The sequence below is a fragment of the Piliocolobus tephrosceles genome, chromosome 2, assembly GCF_002776525.5.
Source record: "Piliocolobus tephrosceles isolate RC106 chromosome 2, ASM277652v3, whole genome shotgun sequence".
In the NCBI taxonomy this organism is placed as follows: Eukaryota; Metazoa; Chordata; class Mammalia; order Primates; family Cercopithecidae; genus Piliocolobus; species Piliocolobus tephrosceles.
The window spans coordinates 87,228,802-87,247,407 of NC_045435.1; the positions used below are offsets into that span (position 1 = coordinate 87,228,802).

General features: G+C 47.0%; 1 protein-coding gene across 6 annotated transcripts in view; it reads left to right on the plus strand.

Moving 5' to 3' along the window:
- USP4 (ubiquitin specific peptidase 4) overlaps positions 1 to 18,606 on the plus strand; it is a 72,223-nt gene that overhangs the window by 13,162 nt on the left and 40,455 nt on the right. For 5 of the 6 annotated variants that reach the window (XM_023231356.1, XM_023231357.1, XM_023231360.1 and 2 more), the window contains exons 3-6: positions 6,045 to 6,175; positions 8,001 to 8,127; positions 8,800 to 8,945; positions 9,076 to 9,137. In XM_023231356.1, the coding sequence (XP_023087124.1) occupies positions 6,045 to 6,175; positions 8,001 to 8,127; positions 8,800 to 8,945; positions 9,076 to 9,137 (466 nt within the window). Of the gene's footprint in view, positions 1 to 6,044; positions 6,176 to 8,000; positions 8,128 to 8,799; positions 8,946 to 9,075; positions 9,138 to 13,971; positions 14,802 to 18,606 lie in introns of those variants that run through there. The other variant, XM_023231361.2, reaches the window with a different exon arrangement.

The following is an 18,606-nucleotide window of genomic DNA, read 5'->3' on the forward strand; positions in this document are numbered from 1 at the left end:
TTTTTTTTTTTTTTTTTTTTTTGTAGAGATGGGATTTTGCCATGTTGCCCAGGCTGGTCTCCCAACTCCTGAGCTCAAGTGATCTGTCTGCCTTGACTTCTCAAAGTGCTGGGATTATAGGCATGAGCCACTCCGTCCAGCCAGATTCAGAGCTTTGAAGGACAGGCTGACTCTCCTGTTAAGGGATACTGCAGATGGTGACTTTAGGTTGAAGCCAACGCTCATTTATCATTCCAAAAATCCCAAGGCCCTTAAGAATTAGGCTAAATCTGCTCTGCCTGTGCCCTACACATGCAACAACAAAGCCTGCATGATAGCATATTTATTTACAGCATGGTATAATGAATATTTTTGTTTTTATTTTATTTTTCTGGGACAGAGTCTCACTGTGTCACCCAGGCTGGAATGCAGTGGTGCACTCTCGGTTCACTGCAACCTCTGCTTCCCTGGTTCAAGTTATTCTCATGGCTCAGCCTCCCAAGTAGCTGAGATTTCAGATGTGCACCACCAGGTCTGGCTAATTTTTGTATTTTTAGTAGAGATGGGGTTTCACCATGTTGGCCAGGCTGGTCTCAAATTCCTGGCCTCAAGCGATCCACCCGCCTCAACCTCCCAAAGTGCTGGGACTACAGGCATGAGCCACCACAACAAGTTTACCGATTTTTTTTTTTTTTTGAGTCAGAGTTTCGCTGTTTTGCCCAGGCTAGAGTGCAGTGGTGCGATCTTGGCTCACCACAACCTCCGCCTCCCGGGTTCGAGCAATTCTCCTGCCTCAGCCCCCAAGTAGCTGGGATTACAGGCATGCGCCACCACACCCAGCTAATTTTGTATTTTCAGTAGAGACAGAGTTTATCCATGTTGGTCAGGCTGGTCTCGAACTCTCGACCTCAGGTGATCTGCCCACCTCTGCGCCTCCCCAAGTGCTGGGATTACAGGCATGAACCACTACGCCCAGACTCCCAATATTTTTTTTTTTTTTTGAGACCTAGTCTTGCTCTGTCGCCCAGGCTGGAGTGCAGTGGTGTGATCTTGGCTCACTGCAAGCTCCACCTCCTGGGTTCATGTGATTCTCCTGCCTCAGCCTCCCGAGTAGCTGGGACCACAGGCGCCTGCCACCACGCCCGGCTAATTTTTTTGTGTTTTTAGTAGAGACAGGGTTTCACCATGTTAGCCAGGATGGTCTCGGTCTCCTGACCTCGTGATCTGCCCATCTCGGCCTCCCAAAGTGCTGGGATTACAGGCGTGAGCCACCACGCCTGGCCTCCAGCCTCCCAATATTTTTAGCTCAGTGTTGAGACCTACTGCTCAGAAAAAGCACTGAGCTAGTCTTATCAAAATGTTACTGCTGCTGGGCACAGTGGCTCACACCTGTAATTCCAGCACTTTGGGAGGCCAAGGCGGGCAGATCACAAGGTCAGGAGATTGAGACCATCCTGGCTAACATGGTGAAACCCCGTCTCTATTGAAAATACAAAAACAAAATTAGCCGGGTATGGTGGCGGGCGCCTGTAGTCCCAGCTACTCAGGAGGCTGAGGCGGGAGAATAGCATGAATCTGAGAGGTGGAGCTTACAGTGAGCCGAGATCGTGCCACTGCACTACAGCCTGGGGAACACGGGAGACTCCATCTCAAAAAAAAAAAAAAAAAAAAAGTTACTGCTTCATTGCAATGTACCTAGTTACCCAAGAGCTCTGATGGAGATGCATGAGGAGATTAATGTTGTTTCATGCCTACTAAAAACATTCATTCTGCAGCCTGTGAGTCAAGAAGTAATTTCAACTTTCTCTTTTTTTTTGAGACAGAGTCTCATTCTGTTGTCCAGGCTGGAGTGCGGTGGCTCAATCTCGGCTCCCTGCAACCTCTCCCTCCCAGGTTGAAGCGATTCTCCTGCCTCCTCCTCCCAGGTTCAAGTGATTCTCCTGCCTCAGCCTCCCCAGTAGCTGGGATTACAGGCGCCCATTCCCTCTGCCCGGCTAATTTTTGTCTTTTTAGTAGAGACTGGGTTTCACCATGTTGGCCAGGCTGGTCTCGAACTCCTGATCTCAAGTGATCCTCCCGCCTCAGCCTGCCAAAGTGCTGGGATTACAGGTGTGAGCCATCGTGCCTGATTTGATTTCAACTTTCAAGTCTTATTATTTAAGAAACACATTTTTTAAGACTTTATCTGCCATAGATAGTGATTCTCCTGAAGGATCTGAGCAAATTAAATTAAAAACCTTTTGGAAAGGATTTGCCATTCTAGATGCCACTAAGAATATTCGGGCCGGGTGCGGTGGCTCACGCCTATAATCCCAGCACTTTGGGAGGCCAAGGTGGGCGGATCAAGAGATCAGGAGATCGAGACCATCCTGGCTAACACAGTGAAACCCCGTCTCTACTAAAAAATACAAAAAATAAGCCGGGCCTAGTGGCGGGCGCCTGTAGTCCCAGCTACTCGGGAGGCTGAGGCAGGAGAATGGCATGAACCCGGGAGGCGGAGCTTGCAGTGAGCCAAGATCGCGTCACTGCACTCCAGCCTGGGCGACAGAGTGAGACTCCGCCTCAAAAAAAAAAAAAAAGAATATTCATGATTCCACCTGGTGCAGTGGCTTACACCTGTAATCCCAGCACTTTGGCAGGCTGAAGTGAGTGGATCCTTTGAGCCCAGGAGTTGGAGACTAGGGTGGGCAACTTGGCAAAACCCCATCCCTATAAAAATTACAAAAATTAGCTAGGTGTGGTGGCATGCACCTGTAGGTCTAGCTACTTGGGAGACTAAGGCAGGGGGATTGCTTGAATCTGGGAGGTCGAAGCTGCAGTGAGCTGTGATCATGCCATTGCACTCCAGCCTGGGTTATAGAGTAAGGCCTCCCACTCCCACCTGCCCACACACATGCACAAAAACATTCATGATTCATGGGAGGAAGTTGAAATCAACATTAATAGGAGTTTGGAAGAAGTTCATTCCAACACTTACAGATGACTTCAAGGGGCTCAAGACATCAGTCGGGGAAGTAACTGCAAAAGTGGAAATAGCAAGAGAACTAGAATTAGAAGTGAAGCGTGAAGATGTGACTGAATTGCTTTATTTTTTATTTTTATTTTTATTTGTTTTTTTTTTTTTTTTTTTTTTGAGACGGAGTCTCGCTCTGTTCCCCAGGCTGGAGTGCAGTGGCCGGATCTCAGCTCACTGCAAGCTCCGCCTCCCGAGTTTACGCCATTCTCCTGCCTCAGCCTCCCGAGTAGCTGGGACTACAGGCGCCTGCCACCTCGCTCGGCTAGTTTTTTTTTTGTATTTTTTAGTAGAGACGGGGTTTCACAGTGTTAGCCAGGATGGTCTCGATCTCCTGACCTCGTGATCCACCTGTCTCGGCCTCCCAAAGTGCTGGGATTACAGGCTTGAGCCACCGCACCCGGCCTTATTTGTATTTTTTTGAGATGGAATCTCACTCTGTCGCCCAGGCTGGAGTGCAGAGGGGCAATCTTGGCTCACTGCAACCTCCGCCTCCTGGGTTCAAGCAATTCTCTTGCCTCAGCCTCCCAAGTAGCTGGGACTACAGGTGCGTGCTACCACGCCCAGCTAGTTTTTGTATTTTTAGTAGAGACGGAGTTTCACCATGTTGGCCAGGATGGTCTTGATCCCTTAACCTTATGATCCGCCCGCCTTGACCTCCCAAAGTACTGGGATTACAGGCGTGAGTCACCGTGCCCAGTCAATTTTTTTTTTTTTTAACATTGTTTTGCCCTGAGTTACAGATACGTTGCACCATAGCGGGTACATTTTACTTTTACAGTTTCATGGCCTCACTGGTCATCGAGAGAAGAGTGGCTTCCACTGTTCTCTGAGTGGGTGTTGATGGGCATAGACTTGCAGGGAAGCTCCCATCACAGTTGGCAGGTGATCAGTCTTCCCTTTCTTTGAGCAAGTGTGTTTCAGACCATGGTGTTCAGTTCTGACTCTTGAGTACTGTTGCCTGTCTGGTGGGTGTAAGATGAATGTTTAGCATGTTGCATATGTTCTCTCTCCACTCCACAGGGGATTATGCAGCTGGGCTTTGATTTAGAGTGTTTAAAGCTAAAAATGCTAATTGACTGTTGGTTAAATGAATTTAACTTCAGTGCCTTGTTTATTTAGTTTCTTAAGAAATCTTTCAGAGGAAGACAATTTCTGATTTTAATGTGTTATCATTAAGAATATTTTGGCTGGGTACGGTTGCTCACACCTGTAATCCCAATACTTTGGGAGGCCAAGGTGGGTGGATCATGAGGTCAGGCGTTTGAGATCAGCCTGGCCAAGATGGTGAAACCCTTTCTCTACTAAAAATACAAAAATTAGCCAGGCACAGTAGCAGGCGCCTGTAATCCCAGTTACTTGGGAGGCTGAGGCAGGAGAATTGCTTGAACTCGGGAGGTGGAGGTTTCAGTGAGCCAACATCGCTACACTCTAGCCTGGGCAACAGAACAAGACTCCATCTCAAAAAAAAAAAAAAAAAAAAGAATATTTTGACATCCGGTTGTGGTGGTTCACTCCTGTAATCCCAGCACTTTGGGAGGCTGAGGTGGGTGGATCACCTGAGGTTGGGAGTTTGAGACCAGCCTGGCCAACCTGGTGAAACCCCATCTCTATTAAAAATACAAAAATTAGGCCAGGCGCAGTGGCTTATGCCTGTAATCCCAGCACTTTGGGAGGCCAAGATGCGTGGATCATAAGGTCAGGAGATTGAGACCATCCTGGCTAACACAGTGAAACCCTGTCTCTACTAAAAATACGAAAAATTAGCCGGGCATGGTGGCATGTGCCTGTAATCCCAGCTACTCTTGAGGCTCAGGCAGGAGAACTGCTTGAACCCAGGAGGCAGAGGTTGCAGTGAGCTGAGGTCATGCACTGCACCCCAACCTGGGTGACAGAACAAGACTCTGTCTCAAAACAAAGAAAAAAGAAAAATTAGGCAGGCATGGTGGCGGGCGCCTTTAGTCCCAGCTACTTGGAAGAATGGTTTGAACCTGGGAGGTGGAGGTTGCAGTGAGCCGAGATTATGCCACTGCACTCCAGCATGGGCAAAAGAGCGAAACCCCACCAAAAAAAAAAAAAAAAAAAAAAAAAAATATATATATATATAGATAGATAGATAGATAAATATTCATAGTGAACAATTTTTATTGTGGAATATGGAAGCCCTTTGTAAATGTAAATTGAAGGTTTTTTTTTTTTGAGACGGAGTTTCACTCTGTCACACAGGTCAGAGTGCAGTGGCACGATCTCAGCTCGCCGCAACCTCCCCTCTCCCAGGTTCAAGCGATTCTTCTAGAAGCCTCAGCCTCCTGAGTAGCTGGGATTTACAGGCACACGCCACCACACCCAGCTAATTTTCGTATTTTTAGTGGAGACGGTGTTTCACCATGTTGGCCAGGCTACTCTCAAACTCCTGACGTGATCCGCCCACCTCGGCCTCCCAAAGTGCTGGGATTACAGGCATGAGCACCTTACTCGGCCTGAAGTTTTTGTTTTCTTTTTCTTTTTTTTTTTTTGAGATGGAGTCGCTCTGTCATCCAGGCTGGAATACAGTGGCACAATCTCGGCTCACTGCAAGCTCTGCCTCCTGGTTTCACGCCATTCTCCTGCCTCAGCCTCCCGAGTAGCTGGGACTACAGGCACCCGCCACCACGCCTGGCTAATTTTTTGTATTTTTAGTAGAGACGGGGTTTCACCGTGTTAGCCAGGATGGTCTCTATCTCCTGACCTCTATCATCTGCCTCGGACTCTGAATGTTGGGATTACAGGCGTGAGCCACCGCGCCTGGCTGAGTTTTTCATTTTTATCCTCTTCTCTCCCTCTAATTATAGAAGAAATATAAATTCCTCAAAAAATGTTCATGGATAAAGACAAAACATGGATAAAAACAAAAGTCTGCTCTGTATAATGAGCAGTGACAGAATTTTTGGAATTTCATACCTGTTTCTTTCTGTAAATAATTTTCTTATTTCTGAAAAGTACATGGAAATCATGTAAAACCATCATTTCTGGGGTGAAGAGCAGTGACTTATGTGCTCTTTTCCTTTTTTAGATCCTGAGAGTCAGACCTTGAAAGAACACTTAATTGATGAATTGGACTATGTATTGGTCCCCACCGAGGCCTGGAATAAATTACTAAACTGGTACGGCTGTGTAGAAGGGCAGCAACCCATCGTCAGAAAAGTGAGTTATGTGAATCATCCCACCTGCTGTTCACTGTCTGCAGATGCTTTCTTTTGGACACTGACTAGTATTTGCTAGGAAAATGAACATACCTCAGTGGTTGAATAGTGATGCTTGAGGCCTTGTTTCTGGATCTCTTTTTTTTTTTTTTTTTTGAAATGGAGTCTCTTGTTGCCAAGGCTGGAGTGCAACAGCACGATCTTGGCTCACTGCAGCCTCTGCTGCCCGGGTTCAAGTGATTCTCCTGCCTCAGCCTCCCGAGTAGCTGGGATTACAGGCGCCTGCCACTATGCCCGGCCAATTTTTGTATTTTTAGTAGAGACAGGGTTTTGCCATGTTGGCCAGTCTGGTCTCAAACTCCTGACCTTGTGATCTGCCTGACTCGGCCTCCCAAAGTGCTGGGATTGCAGGTATGAGCCACCATGCCTGGCCTGTTTCTGATTCTCTTTAGGAAATTGTGGTTGTGAGCAAAGTTGCTCATTCAGGATGTTATCATGAGTGGCCTCTAAACATCAGAGCTGCCCAGTGGCTTGGAATGTGCCCAGCAGTGCTGTGAGAACACTTTCTGGAAAATTCTATGAGAGAAAGTTCACTAGGGGCATATGGACATAATTAATGTCCTGCGTCTTATTTATCTTAGAAAACCTTTATGATACTGCTTTTCCCTCTATGCTTGAGTCTTTGAGCCAGGTGCAATGGCTCACACCTGTAATCCCAGCACTTTGGGAGACTGAGGCAGGTGGATCACGAGGTCAGGAGATCAAGACCATCCTGGCCAACATGGTGAAACCTCATCTGTACTAAAAATACAAAAATTAACTATGCGTGGTGGCACATGCCTGTAGTCCCAGCTACTCAGGAGGCTGAGGCAAGAGAATTGCTTGAACCCAGGAGGCAGAGGTTGCAGTGAGCCAAGATGGCGCCACTGTACTCCAGCCTGGCAACAGAGCGAGACTCCATCTCAAAAAAAAGAAGAGTCTTGGCCAGGCGTGGTGGCTTACATCTGTAATCCCAGCACTTTGGGAGGCCGAGGCGGGCGGATCACAAGATCAGGAGATCGACACCATCCTGGCTAATATGGTGAAACTCCGTCTCTACTAAAAATACAAAAATTAGCTGGGCATGGTGGTCGGCCCCTGTAGTCCCAGCTGCTCGGGAGGCTGAGGCAGGAGAATCTCTTGAACCCAGGAGGTGCAGGTTGTAGTGAGCCGAGATCCCGCCACTGCACTCCAGGCTGGCGACAGAGCAAGACTCCGTCTCAGAAACAAAAAACAGTGAAGAATAGGCTTCTCTCTGATTTCATCAAGATACTCTTGGTCTTAGTGGGTAGAAAATATATATATATATTTTTGCGGGGGACAGAGTCTCGCTGTGTTGCCCACATTGGAGTGCGGTGAAGTGATCTTGGCTCACCGCAACTTCTGCCTCCCAGGTTCAAGCGATTCCCCTGTCTTAGCTTCCTGAGTAGTTGGGATTACAGGCACATGCCACCATGCCTGACTAATTTTTGTATTTTTAGTAAAAATGGGGTTTAACCATGTTGGTCAGGCTGGTCTCGAATTCCTGACCTCAAATGATCCACCCACCTCGGCTTCCCAGAGTGTTGGGAATACAGGCGTGAGCTACCACACCCGGCCAGAAAAAAGATTTTTAAACTCCTGGTCCAGCACCAGTGGCTTTAAAAATCTGTTCTTTCGATCCCTTGATCAGTAAAGGAAACTGATTATCATGAGTTTTCTGCTTTTTGCTTCTGATAAGATGTGCTTCATCCAAGACTGCCCAGCTGCAAAACCGCTATACCTTCACCCCTGCCTCTTGTTCATAGGTCGTGGAGCATGGCCTGTTTGTCAAGCACTGCAAAGTCGAGGTGTATTTGCTGGAACTGAAGCTCTGTGAGAACAGTGACCCCACTAATGTGCTGAGTTGCCATTTCAGCAAGGCAGACACCATTGGTGAGAGGCTGGGCTGGGGTCCCTAGTATGTGGTGAGAGTGTAGAACACTGTGGCTGATGGGAGGGAAGAGGGCATTATTTTATATGCCCTCTTTAGATTTGTTCCCAAATCATCTCGAGCTGTGGCTGCCAGTCCTGACCTGGGAGCCTGTTCCCCCAGGGAATTCTTATGGAGAGAACTCTGGGCCTGCTCCTTGCCCATTTGTCTATGATAATGAAGATAAGGAAATGTAGATCCAGAGAAGTTTAAAAATAACTTATTTAAAAATCTCAGAAAGGTTTACAGTGAGCTACGATCCCACCACTGCACTGCAGCCTGGGCATCAGAGCAAGATCCTGTCTCTAAAAAAAAAAAACAAATCGCAGCCAGGAAATGGCGGAGCTAGCTTTTGAAGCCATATCTGAGTTAACTCCAAAGATAAGCTTTCTCACTTTCTGTGTTGCTTTTGCGCTGTAAATGAGAGACAAACGTTAGAGAAGAAGCACAGGGAGACTTTCCAGGCGTATGAGTGCAAGAGGCCACCCATGGGAGATGATTGATTTTAAGAGTTATCGGGGTTGATCCAGAGCACCTGTGAGCATCTGAAAAGGAGGATGAGCATTAGTTTGCCATGGCTGTCTTTAGCCTTGCATGTGGACAAAGCCCCAAGTGATATTTCTGCCTGTTCCTAGCAACCATCGAGAAAGAGATGCGGAAGCTGTTCAACATCCCTGCGGAGCGTGAAACACGGCTCTGGAACAAATACATGAGCAACACCTACGAGCAGTTGAGCAAGCTAGACAACACTGTCCAGGATGCTGGGCTATACCAGGGTCAGGTAGGAGGGCCCACGCCATTCCCCAGCAGGTAGCTCTGCCCAGGGTGTGTGGACAGATTCTTTTTGCTTCTTAGCATGTTGGAAATGCAGTGGTTTGAGCTCTCCTCATTTGGTTTCCCCTTTTACTCAGGTGCTAGTAATTGAGCCTCAAAATGAAGATGGCACATGGCCCAGGCAGACCTTGCAGTCAAAGTAAGTGAATTTTTTCTCCCTTGTCATAGGCTCACATGTGCAAAAGAGACAGTCTTTCCTAAGGCAGTACTTGTACTAAGAAAAATTGTTCTGATTTAGATGAAAAACGCCTATTTTGTATATCCAGAGTTCCTGCTTCTGGATGAAGACCCTGGCTTTTGGTAGCAGGGCAGCATCTAAGGGAAACCTGTCAGGATATCTCAGCAAGGTGGCGAGCCTCTCCTCATGGAGAATGAGAAAGGAGGAAGGGATCTGAGGGATCAAGTCTAAGGTTGCTGCTCTACCAAGAGGTTGCTTTGTTTTTGTCACACTTTTATTTTCTTCACCTGTAGTTAGAGGCCTTGATGGATAAGAGGAAGGCTAAGGCATGGGGTTTCATATGACTTAAAAGTGATAGTTGAGGCCTGAACATGGTGGCTCATGCCTGTAATCTCAGCACTTTGAGAGGCCGAGGCAGGTGGATCACCTGAGGCCAGGAGTTCGAGACCAGCCTGGCCAACATGGCAAAACCCTGCTCTACTAAAAATACAAAAATTAGCCAGGCGTGGTGGCAGGCGCCTGTAATCCCAGCTACTCGGGAGGCTGAGGCTCGAAAGTCACTTGAATCCAGGAGGTGAAGGTTGCAGTGAGCTGAGATCGCACCATTTCACTCCAACCTGGGTGACAGTGCAAAGACTCTGACCCCAAAAAAAACAACAAAAGGTGATAGCTTGATTCCACCTGTTTCTGCCCAGTGGCCTGTTACTCTTTGTTGCCCTGGGAGCTTGCTGGGTGAATTGTTCAGCTACAAAACTTGGACTTGACACATCTGTCTCAGGAGATCTTCATGTGGTATGTGGAACTGTGCATGTTCCTAGAAAGGGAGATAAAGAAGTGATGAATTTTCCTTATGGTATAAGTTTTGGAAATTATATCTGTGTTCCAGTAGTTATGGGAACAATGTTGCGCTCTGTCCTTTTCCCTCTGTCAGGCCTTGGACTGTGACCATTACATAGTAGTGGGGCTCCTAGCTCATTTGAGAACCATGAAAACTATGAGTTCTTAAGAGAAGAAATGTTAGACCCCTGGAGTTCAATCATGGACTCCAGTTTAAGAAACCCTGGGTGCCAGTTGTTGACAAGATGAATAAAATCGCTGTGGTAGGCATAGCTGTGCTCATCTTCACCCTGAGATATCCATATCCTAATTCCTAGAGTCAGTTTCAGAATCTCTCACTATGTCAGGTGACATGGCAAAAGGGACTTTGCAGATGGGATTAAGCATGATGGTGAGTGCCTGTAGTCCCAGCTACCTGACAGGCTCAGATGGGAGCATTGCTTGAATCCAGGAGTTTGAGGCTGCAGTGAGCTATGATTCCACCATTGCACTCCTGCCTGGGTGACAGCAAGACCCCATCTCTCTTTTTTTTCAAAAAAGGCTAGCGCGGTGGCTCATGCCTGTAATCCCAGCACTTTGGGAGGCTGAGGTGGGCCGAGCACCTGAGGTTGGTAGTTCCAGACCAGCCTGACCAACATGGAGAAACCCCGTCTCTACTAAAAATACAAAATTAGCCAGGCGTGGTGGTGCATGTCTATAATTTCAGCTACTTGGGAAGCTGAGGCATGAGAATGGTGTTTGCAGTGAGCCTAGATCATGCCACTGCACTCCAACTTGGGCAATAGAGTGAGACTCTGTCTCAGGAAAAAAAAAAATAAAGGTACAATAATAATAAGCAAGGTTTAAGAAAGCATCTAACATCTGCAATATTCCAGAGATAAATTCTGGGTAATGCCAGCCTAGGTGAGGGGGCAGGAATTGGTATAGAGCAGAGAGAGATGAGAATGTCCAGAACTACTATTCTTGGAGATGAGAAAGGTGAACAATTGTAAGTTCATGTAATTTATGGGGAAAAATAAAAATAGAGATCCTAATAAGTTAATGGAACAACTAATAGAAATGGAAAATTGAATGTATAACTTTGAAACATGCTATGTCAGTTAGGAAAGGCTTCTTGGCAGGTAAGAAAAATCTGCAAATTAGTGTATTAAGCAAGATGGAGGCTTACATCTTTCTGAAAAGAATTTTTGACGTAGGCAGTCAATCCATTGCTGATGTAGCAGCTCCATGGCAATATTAAACCCAGCTGTTTTGTCTGACAATTTTGCTTTACGGTTTGTAGCTTCTACTTCAAAGATGGCAACTTCTGGTCCAAGGTGACTGCTAGAACTGCAGTAATTAGACCTGCATTCCAGTAGCTGGGAGAGGGAAAAGGGAAGGAGGATCTACCCCCTCCTTTTTAGGACATTTCTCGGATATCATACATCAAACCTTCTTTTACATCTCATTGGCTAATCATATGACAATACCCGGCTTTCAGGAAGGCTGAGATGTACTGTATAGTAGGACTGCATCATGTCCAACTAAAAATTGGGGTTCTCAAACTAAGGAAGGAGGGGAAAATAGCTATCAGGAGGCGACTAGCAAACTGCCACACCTGCAAAAGGAAACTTAATGGAAGGCAAGAATGAAGGGGGAAAAAAAACTAAGTAGTATGGTAATTAGAAAATGTGTTAGAACATGTGGAAAAAGGGGGGAAAAAAAGAAAACCTGAAATAAGGAGGCTGAATTAAATTCGTTTAAGTCTAATAACAGCATTAGAATCACTGTAGATGAGTTAAATTTACCAACCTAAAGACAAATTCTCAGATCAGACTTTAAAAGACAAATCACACCAGGATATACAGTGGTGTGTGCCTGTAGTCCTAGCTACTTCAGAAGGCTGAGGGAGGAAGCTTGCTTGAGCCCAGGAGTTCAAAGTTACCGTGAGCCATGATTGCATCATTTCTCTCCAGCCTGGGCAACAGAGTGAGACCCTGTCTCTTTTTTTTTTTTTTTGAGACAGAGTTTCACTCTTGTGGCCCAGGCTGGAGTGCAATGGCACAATCTCGGCTCACCACAACCTCTGCCTCCCGGGTTCAAGCAGTTCTCCTGCCTCAGCCTCCCGAGTAGCTGGGATTACAGGCATGTGCCACCACGCCTGGCTAATTTTGCATTTTTAGTAGAGACAGGGTTTCTCCATGTTGGTCAGGCTGGAGACCCTGTCTCTTAGAAAGAAAAGAGTCAGGCATGGTGACTTAACCTGTAATCCCAGCATTTTGGAAAGCTGAGGTGGGAGGATTGCTTAAGGATAGGAGTTTAAGACCAGCCTGGTCAACATAGCAAGACTCCTGTCTCTACAAATTTTTCTTTTTAAATTAGCTGGGCATGGTAGCTTGTGCCTGCAGTTCCAGCTACTTGGGAGGCTGAGGTGGGAGGATCCCTTGAGCACAGGAGTTTGAGGCTGCAGTGAGATGTAATTGTGCACTGCACTGCAGCCTGGATGACAGAGCAAGAGCTTGTCTCAAAACACACACACAAGAAAATAAAACAAGGCTGGGCGCAGTGGCTCATGGCCTGTAATCCCACTTTGGGAGGCCGAGCTGGGTGGATCACTTGAGTTCAGGAGTTCAAGACCAGCCTGGTGAACATGGCGAGACCCTGTCTCTACTAAAAATACAAAAAATTAGCCAGGAGTGGTGGCGTACACCTGTAATCCCAGCTACTTGGGAGGCTGAGGCAGGAGAATCACTTGAACTCAGGAGGCAGAGGTTGTAGTGAGCCGAGATGGCACCATTGCACTCCAGCGTGCATGAGAGAGCAAGACTCCATCTCAAAAAAAAAAAGAGACCAAACATGTTTAGTAATACATTGTGTGTCAAAGACACAGAGAAGTTGAAATTGAGGGAATGGAAATAGTGGCTCATGCCTGTAATCCCAGCACTTCGGGAGGCCGAGGCAGGCAGATCACGAGGTCAAGAGATCAAGACCATCCTGGGCCAACATGGTGAAACTCCATCTCTACTAAAAATACAAAAAAATTAGCTGGGTGTGGTGATGTGCTCTTGTAGTCCCAGCTACTCAGGAGGCTGAGGCAGGAGAATCTCTTGAACCTGGGTGGCGGAGGTTGCAGTCAGCTGAGATCACGCCACTGCACTCCAGCCCAGGCGACAGAGCAAGACTCCGTCTCAAAAAATAAAAAGAAACATACATCAAGGGAATATGTTATCGAAGGAAGGTCACTAGTTGGCTTAGTAACTTTTTAAAAACCTACCAATAAGGTCAGTTTTATATATTTATCTTTTTTGTTTTTTTTGAGACAAAGTCTTTCTCTGTCACCCAAGCTGGAATGCAGTGGCGTGATCCCCTCCCAACGTGCTAGAATTACAGGTGTGAGCCACCGCGCCCAGCCTATATATTTCTGTTTATTTATTTATCCCTCAACAGTCCTCCCTCCAATTTAATACATTTCTTGTCAGAGGATAGTAAATGTTTCCATGGATGGATTCCTTGGTTGTTGTTTTTGTTGTTGTTGTTTTCTTTTTTCTTTTTTTGAGATGAAGTCTTGCTCTGTCGCCCAGGCTGGAGTGCAGTGGTGCAATCTCGGCTCACTGCAAGCTCTGCCTCCCAGGTTTACACCATTCTCCTGCCTCAGCCTCCCTAGTAGCTGGGACTACAGGTGCCCACCGTCACACCTGGCTAATTTTTTGTATTTTTAGTAGAGATGGGGGTTTCACTGTGTTAGCCAGGATGGTCTCGATCTCCTGACCTCGTGATCTGCCCGCCTCGCCTTCCAAAGTGCTGGGATTACAGGCGTGAGCCACCACGCCCGGCCGTTTTTTTTCTTTTTCTTTTTTTTTTGAGACAGAGTCTTGCTTAAACCCAGGAGGCAGAGGTTGCAGTGAACTGAGACTTCACCATTGCATGCTCCAGCCTGGGCAACAAGAGTGAAACTCCATCTCAAAAAAAAAAAAAATAGGAGGCCCTGGAGATGGTGACCCAGCAGGGTGTGGCGCTGCAGAAGTACAACAACAAGCTGGTCAAATGCATAGAGGAGCTATGCCAGAAGCAGGAGGAACTGTGCCGGCAGATCCAGCAGGAGGAGGACGAGAAGCAGCGGCTGCAGAATGAGGTGAGGCAGCTGGCAGAAAAGCTGGCCTGCATCAGTGAGAACCTGACATGCAAGACTGCCTCTCTCAGTAAGTTCTACCAGACCATCGCTGAGACGGAGGCCACCTACCTCAAGATGCTGGAGAGCTCCCAGACTTTGCTCAGTGTCCTGAAGAGGGAAGCTGGGAACCTGACCAAGGCTACAGCCTCAGACCACAAAAGTAGCGGTGACAGGGACAGTTGACCAGACCAGCTGACCTGCCTCTGTGTGCCTCTCAACTCAGCCCCAGCAAGTCTGTCCACGGAGTGTCTTCTTCATGGCAGCAGCCCTCTTCTTTCACTGTCTCAGGTGCCAAGAGGGGCAGCTGCCCACCTCCACTGGCAGCAGTGACAAGCCTGGGACACAGCCTGTGGGTCCTGGCTTCTGCTCACACAGGCTGTGGGGATGGTGGGCTCTAGCTCAGCTCTGTAAGGGGCCTGTCTCTGCGGCACCCACACTCCTGGGCTGCCAGGGAGGCCCTGGTTAGTCTGAACACCCTGGGCGTCCTCTCACCTTGTGCCTCCTCAGCCAGCAGAGGCCCAGGGCAGGGTCAAGGGTTCTACTTCATTCCAGAACCCAATCCCAGAAGCCACAGGCTTGCCCCTGTGGCCTGTGACTGTCAATAAACATTATCTTAGGCCAGGCGTGGTGGCTCACGCCTGTAATCCCAGCACTTTGGGAGGCCGAGACGGGCGGATCACGAGGTCGGGAGATCGAGACCATCCTGGCTATAACACGGTGAAACCCCGTCTCTACTAAAATACAAAAAAATTAGAAGGGTGTGGTGGCAGGTGCCTGTAGTCCCAGCTACTCGGGAGGCTGAGGCAGGAGAATGGCGTGAACCCAGGAGGCGGAGCTTGCAGTGAGCTGAGATCCGGCCACTGCACTCTAACCTGGGCGACAGAGTGAGACTCTGTCTCAAAAAAAAATAAAATAAAAATAAATAAATAAATAAATAAATAAATAAATAAACTTTGTAAAAATAAATAAGTGACTGAATGAATGAGTGAATGAATGAAAAATAAATTAGCCGGGCTTGGTGGCTCACACCTATAATCCTAGCACTTTGGGAGGCTGAAGCGAGCAGATCACTTGAGGCCAGGGGTTCGAGACTAGCCAGACATGGTGGTGTGCACCTGTAATCCCAGCTACTCGGGAAGCTGAGGCATGAGAATTGCTTGAACTGGGGAGGCAAAGGCTGCAGTGAGCTGAGATGGGACTCCTGCAGTCTAGCCTGGGCAACAGAATGAGACATTCTCAAAATAAATAAATAAATAGATAAATTAAAAGAGTTTATCTTTTTTTTTTTTTTTTTTTTTTTGAGATGGAGTCTCGCTCTGTCGCCCAGGCTGGAGTGCAGTGGCCGGATCTCAGCTCACTGCAAGCTCCGCCTCCCGGGTTTACGCCATTCTCCTGCCTCAGCCTCCCGAGGAGCTGGGACTACAGGCGCCCACCACCTCGCCCGGCTAGTTTTTGTATTTTTTAGTAGAGATGGGGTTTTACCGTGTTAGCCAGGATGGTCTCCATCTCCTGACCTCGTGATCCGCCCGTCTCGGCCTCCCAAAGTGCTGGGATTACAGGCTTGAGCCACTGCACCCAGCCTATCATTATCTTAATTATAGTTCCAGGTACCAGACTCTAGATACTTGAGGTCAGTCTTTTTTTTTTTTTTCTTTTTTTGAGATGGAGTCTCACTCTTATTGCCCAGGCTGGAGTGCAATAGCGCGATCTCGGCTCATCACAACCTCCACCTCTTGGGTTCAAATGATTCTCCTGCCTCAGCCTCCGAGTACATGGGATTACAGGCATGTGCTACCATGCCCGGCTAATTTTGTATTTTTAGTGGAGATGGGGTTCCTCTGTGTTGGTCAGACTGGTCTCTGACTCCCAACCTCAGGTGATCCGCCTACCTTGGCCTCCCAAAGTGCTGGGATTACAGGCGTGAGCCACCGTGACTGGCCTAGTCTTAAAAGATGGACTTATTCTCAGAGCAGCGTTCAGTCTGGAGAACGTCTGAGAAGCAAGTGGAGTGCAGTAGATTAAGGAGGGTAGGCATGGGCTCTGCCTGGTTTGCCCAGAGCTTCACTTTGGGCCTGGGCACAGGGATGTTACAGGTCTCCACCATGGTTTCAGGCACACATTTGAGTTGTAATTGACAATCACCTGACATGCCTTGGGAGCAGGACTTAACAGTAGAAAGGTGCCTGGGAGTCCTGAGGCTTGCCTACAGTGTCTCTTAGGAGCAGAGGTATCCTTGTTTGGAGGCATGTTGTCTGTTTTCAGAGTGTGGCATGAGACCCAGTCACAAATCAGAGTGAGATACTGCCTACCTAATATATATGCCTGAGATTCAGACATTTCCCCTGGCTGCCTATTTTCCAGCCTGTAATGCCCAGGGTGTGTTCCACAGTTGCCTGAAGGTCTCGAGACTAGTCCCTGCCCTAGTGCTCAGCATTTCCCAGATTGTAGTAAATTTTCTGAAGAGAAGTTTTGCTTTTGACTTGTCTGTCAAAGATAGAGTATTTCTTAATAGATGGGGTCTTGCTTTGTTGCCCAGATGGGAATACAATGGCATGATTATAGTTTACTACAACCTCTAACTCCTGGGATCAGGGGATCCTCTCGGCTTAGCCTCCCGAGTGGCTGGGACTGCAGGCTTGAGCCACTATACCTGGCTTTTTCTGTTTTGTAGAGACAAGGTCAGCCTCCCAAAGTGCTGGGATTATAAGCATGAGCCACTGCACCCAGCCTAAGGATAGAGTTTTTTTTTTTTTTTTAATCTTACTGTGTAAATTTTCAAGCACATAAAAAGTATCCTTTTATGCCCTTAATTTGGTTTCTTTTTGATTGAATTTACTATGAAAACTACTGGCAGTATTTTCTAGAACATTTTAAACGTCAAATAAAATTTTTCTTTAATTTCTATCATCCGGAAATGTTGTCTTTTTAAGAAATCGACAGGTCTTGGATATCTCAAATGATTTGTATGGATTTTTGCCCTTTTTTAAAATAAATAAAATAAATAGAGACAGGGTCTCGCTATGGTGACCAGGTTGATCTTGAACTCTTGTCCTCAAGCAGTCTTCCCACCCTGGCCTCCCAAGATGCTAGGATTACAGGCATGAGCCACCAGGCCCAGCTGATTTTTGCCCTTTGAAGCTCAAGAAATAAGTTACCAATGAATAGTTACTGAAAAGAGGAGTGCCATACCATATATCTTGAGGTTCTGTGCATCAGAATTCGAATTTCACTATTCTGTCTTACCTGCTCTTGGTGCTGAGATGACTGAGTCTGCCATTGCATATCAGACCAGCCTTGGGCAGCAGACTTTCTTTATGCATAAGAGGCTAGGAAATCACGTTGGACGTCTCACTGGACAGGATTGAATGCGTGCATGCTTAAGTCTCCCATGTGGTGAATGAGAGTACCCTTGACTGTGGTGAATCTCGCTTAGTGCAGCTGCTTGAGTTCTTGGACTCCTTTGCAGCATGAGGATGAAGCTGTGTGAACCAAATCCTCTTTAGGATTAGAGAAGGGTACATTTCCTTATGGGAAGGTGAGAGAGTGAGGAGCCCTCATTCTCCTTTGCTGTGACCGCACTGTGGAGCAAACCTCGGTACAGGTACCTGCTTAGGCCCTAGGTAATTTCCTGATGTGCCCACTGCTGGTATACAAGATCATACTTGTTTTTGCTGCCATGTTTTTCTTCTCATAGGGAAGCCAAGTTAAGATCAGATCCCATGAGGGTGAGCACTGTGTGGGGACAGCACATCTTCTTAGTCATTTTCTGTATTCTAAAAATAACCCAGTATTCTAGAAGGGAAATCCCAGTTTTATATTTGAAACAATGGAAGAGGATTCACTTTCTTATTTGACGGAGTGCAGTGGCTCATGTATGTAATCCCAGCCCTTTGGGAGGCTGAGGCAGGAGGATTGCTTGAGTCTAGGAGTTTGAGACCAGCCTGGGCAACATAAGGAGACTGTTGCTATGGAGTACAAAAAAAAAAGGTAAAAATTAAAAATTTTAAAATAAGATTTACTTTCTTCCTTATGTCCTTATATAGAGTCTAGCAGATTGATGAAATTGATAGCAATTTAAAATTTGGTCAATGAGCCCTTGAATTAATTTGAAAGTAGAAATCTAAAATAAGAGCCTGAAAAATATTAAAACATGAATTTGAAACAGAGAGGTTACAGTGGCAAATTCTAGGCCGGGTGCAGTGGCTCAAGCCTGTAATCCCAGCACTTTGGGAGGCCGAGACGGGCGGATCACGAGGTCAGGAGATCAAGACCATCCTGGCTAACACGGTGAAACCCCGTCTCTACTAAAAAATACAAAAAACTAGCCAGGCGAGGTGGCGGGCGCCTGTAGTCCCAGCTACTTGGGAGGCTGAGGCAGGAGAACAGCGTGAACCCGGGAGGCGGAGCTTGCAGTGAGCTGAGGTCCGGCCACTGCACTCCAGC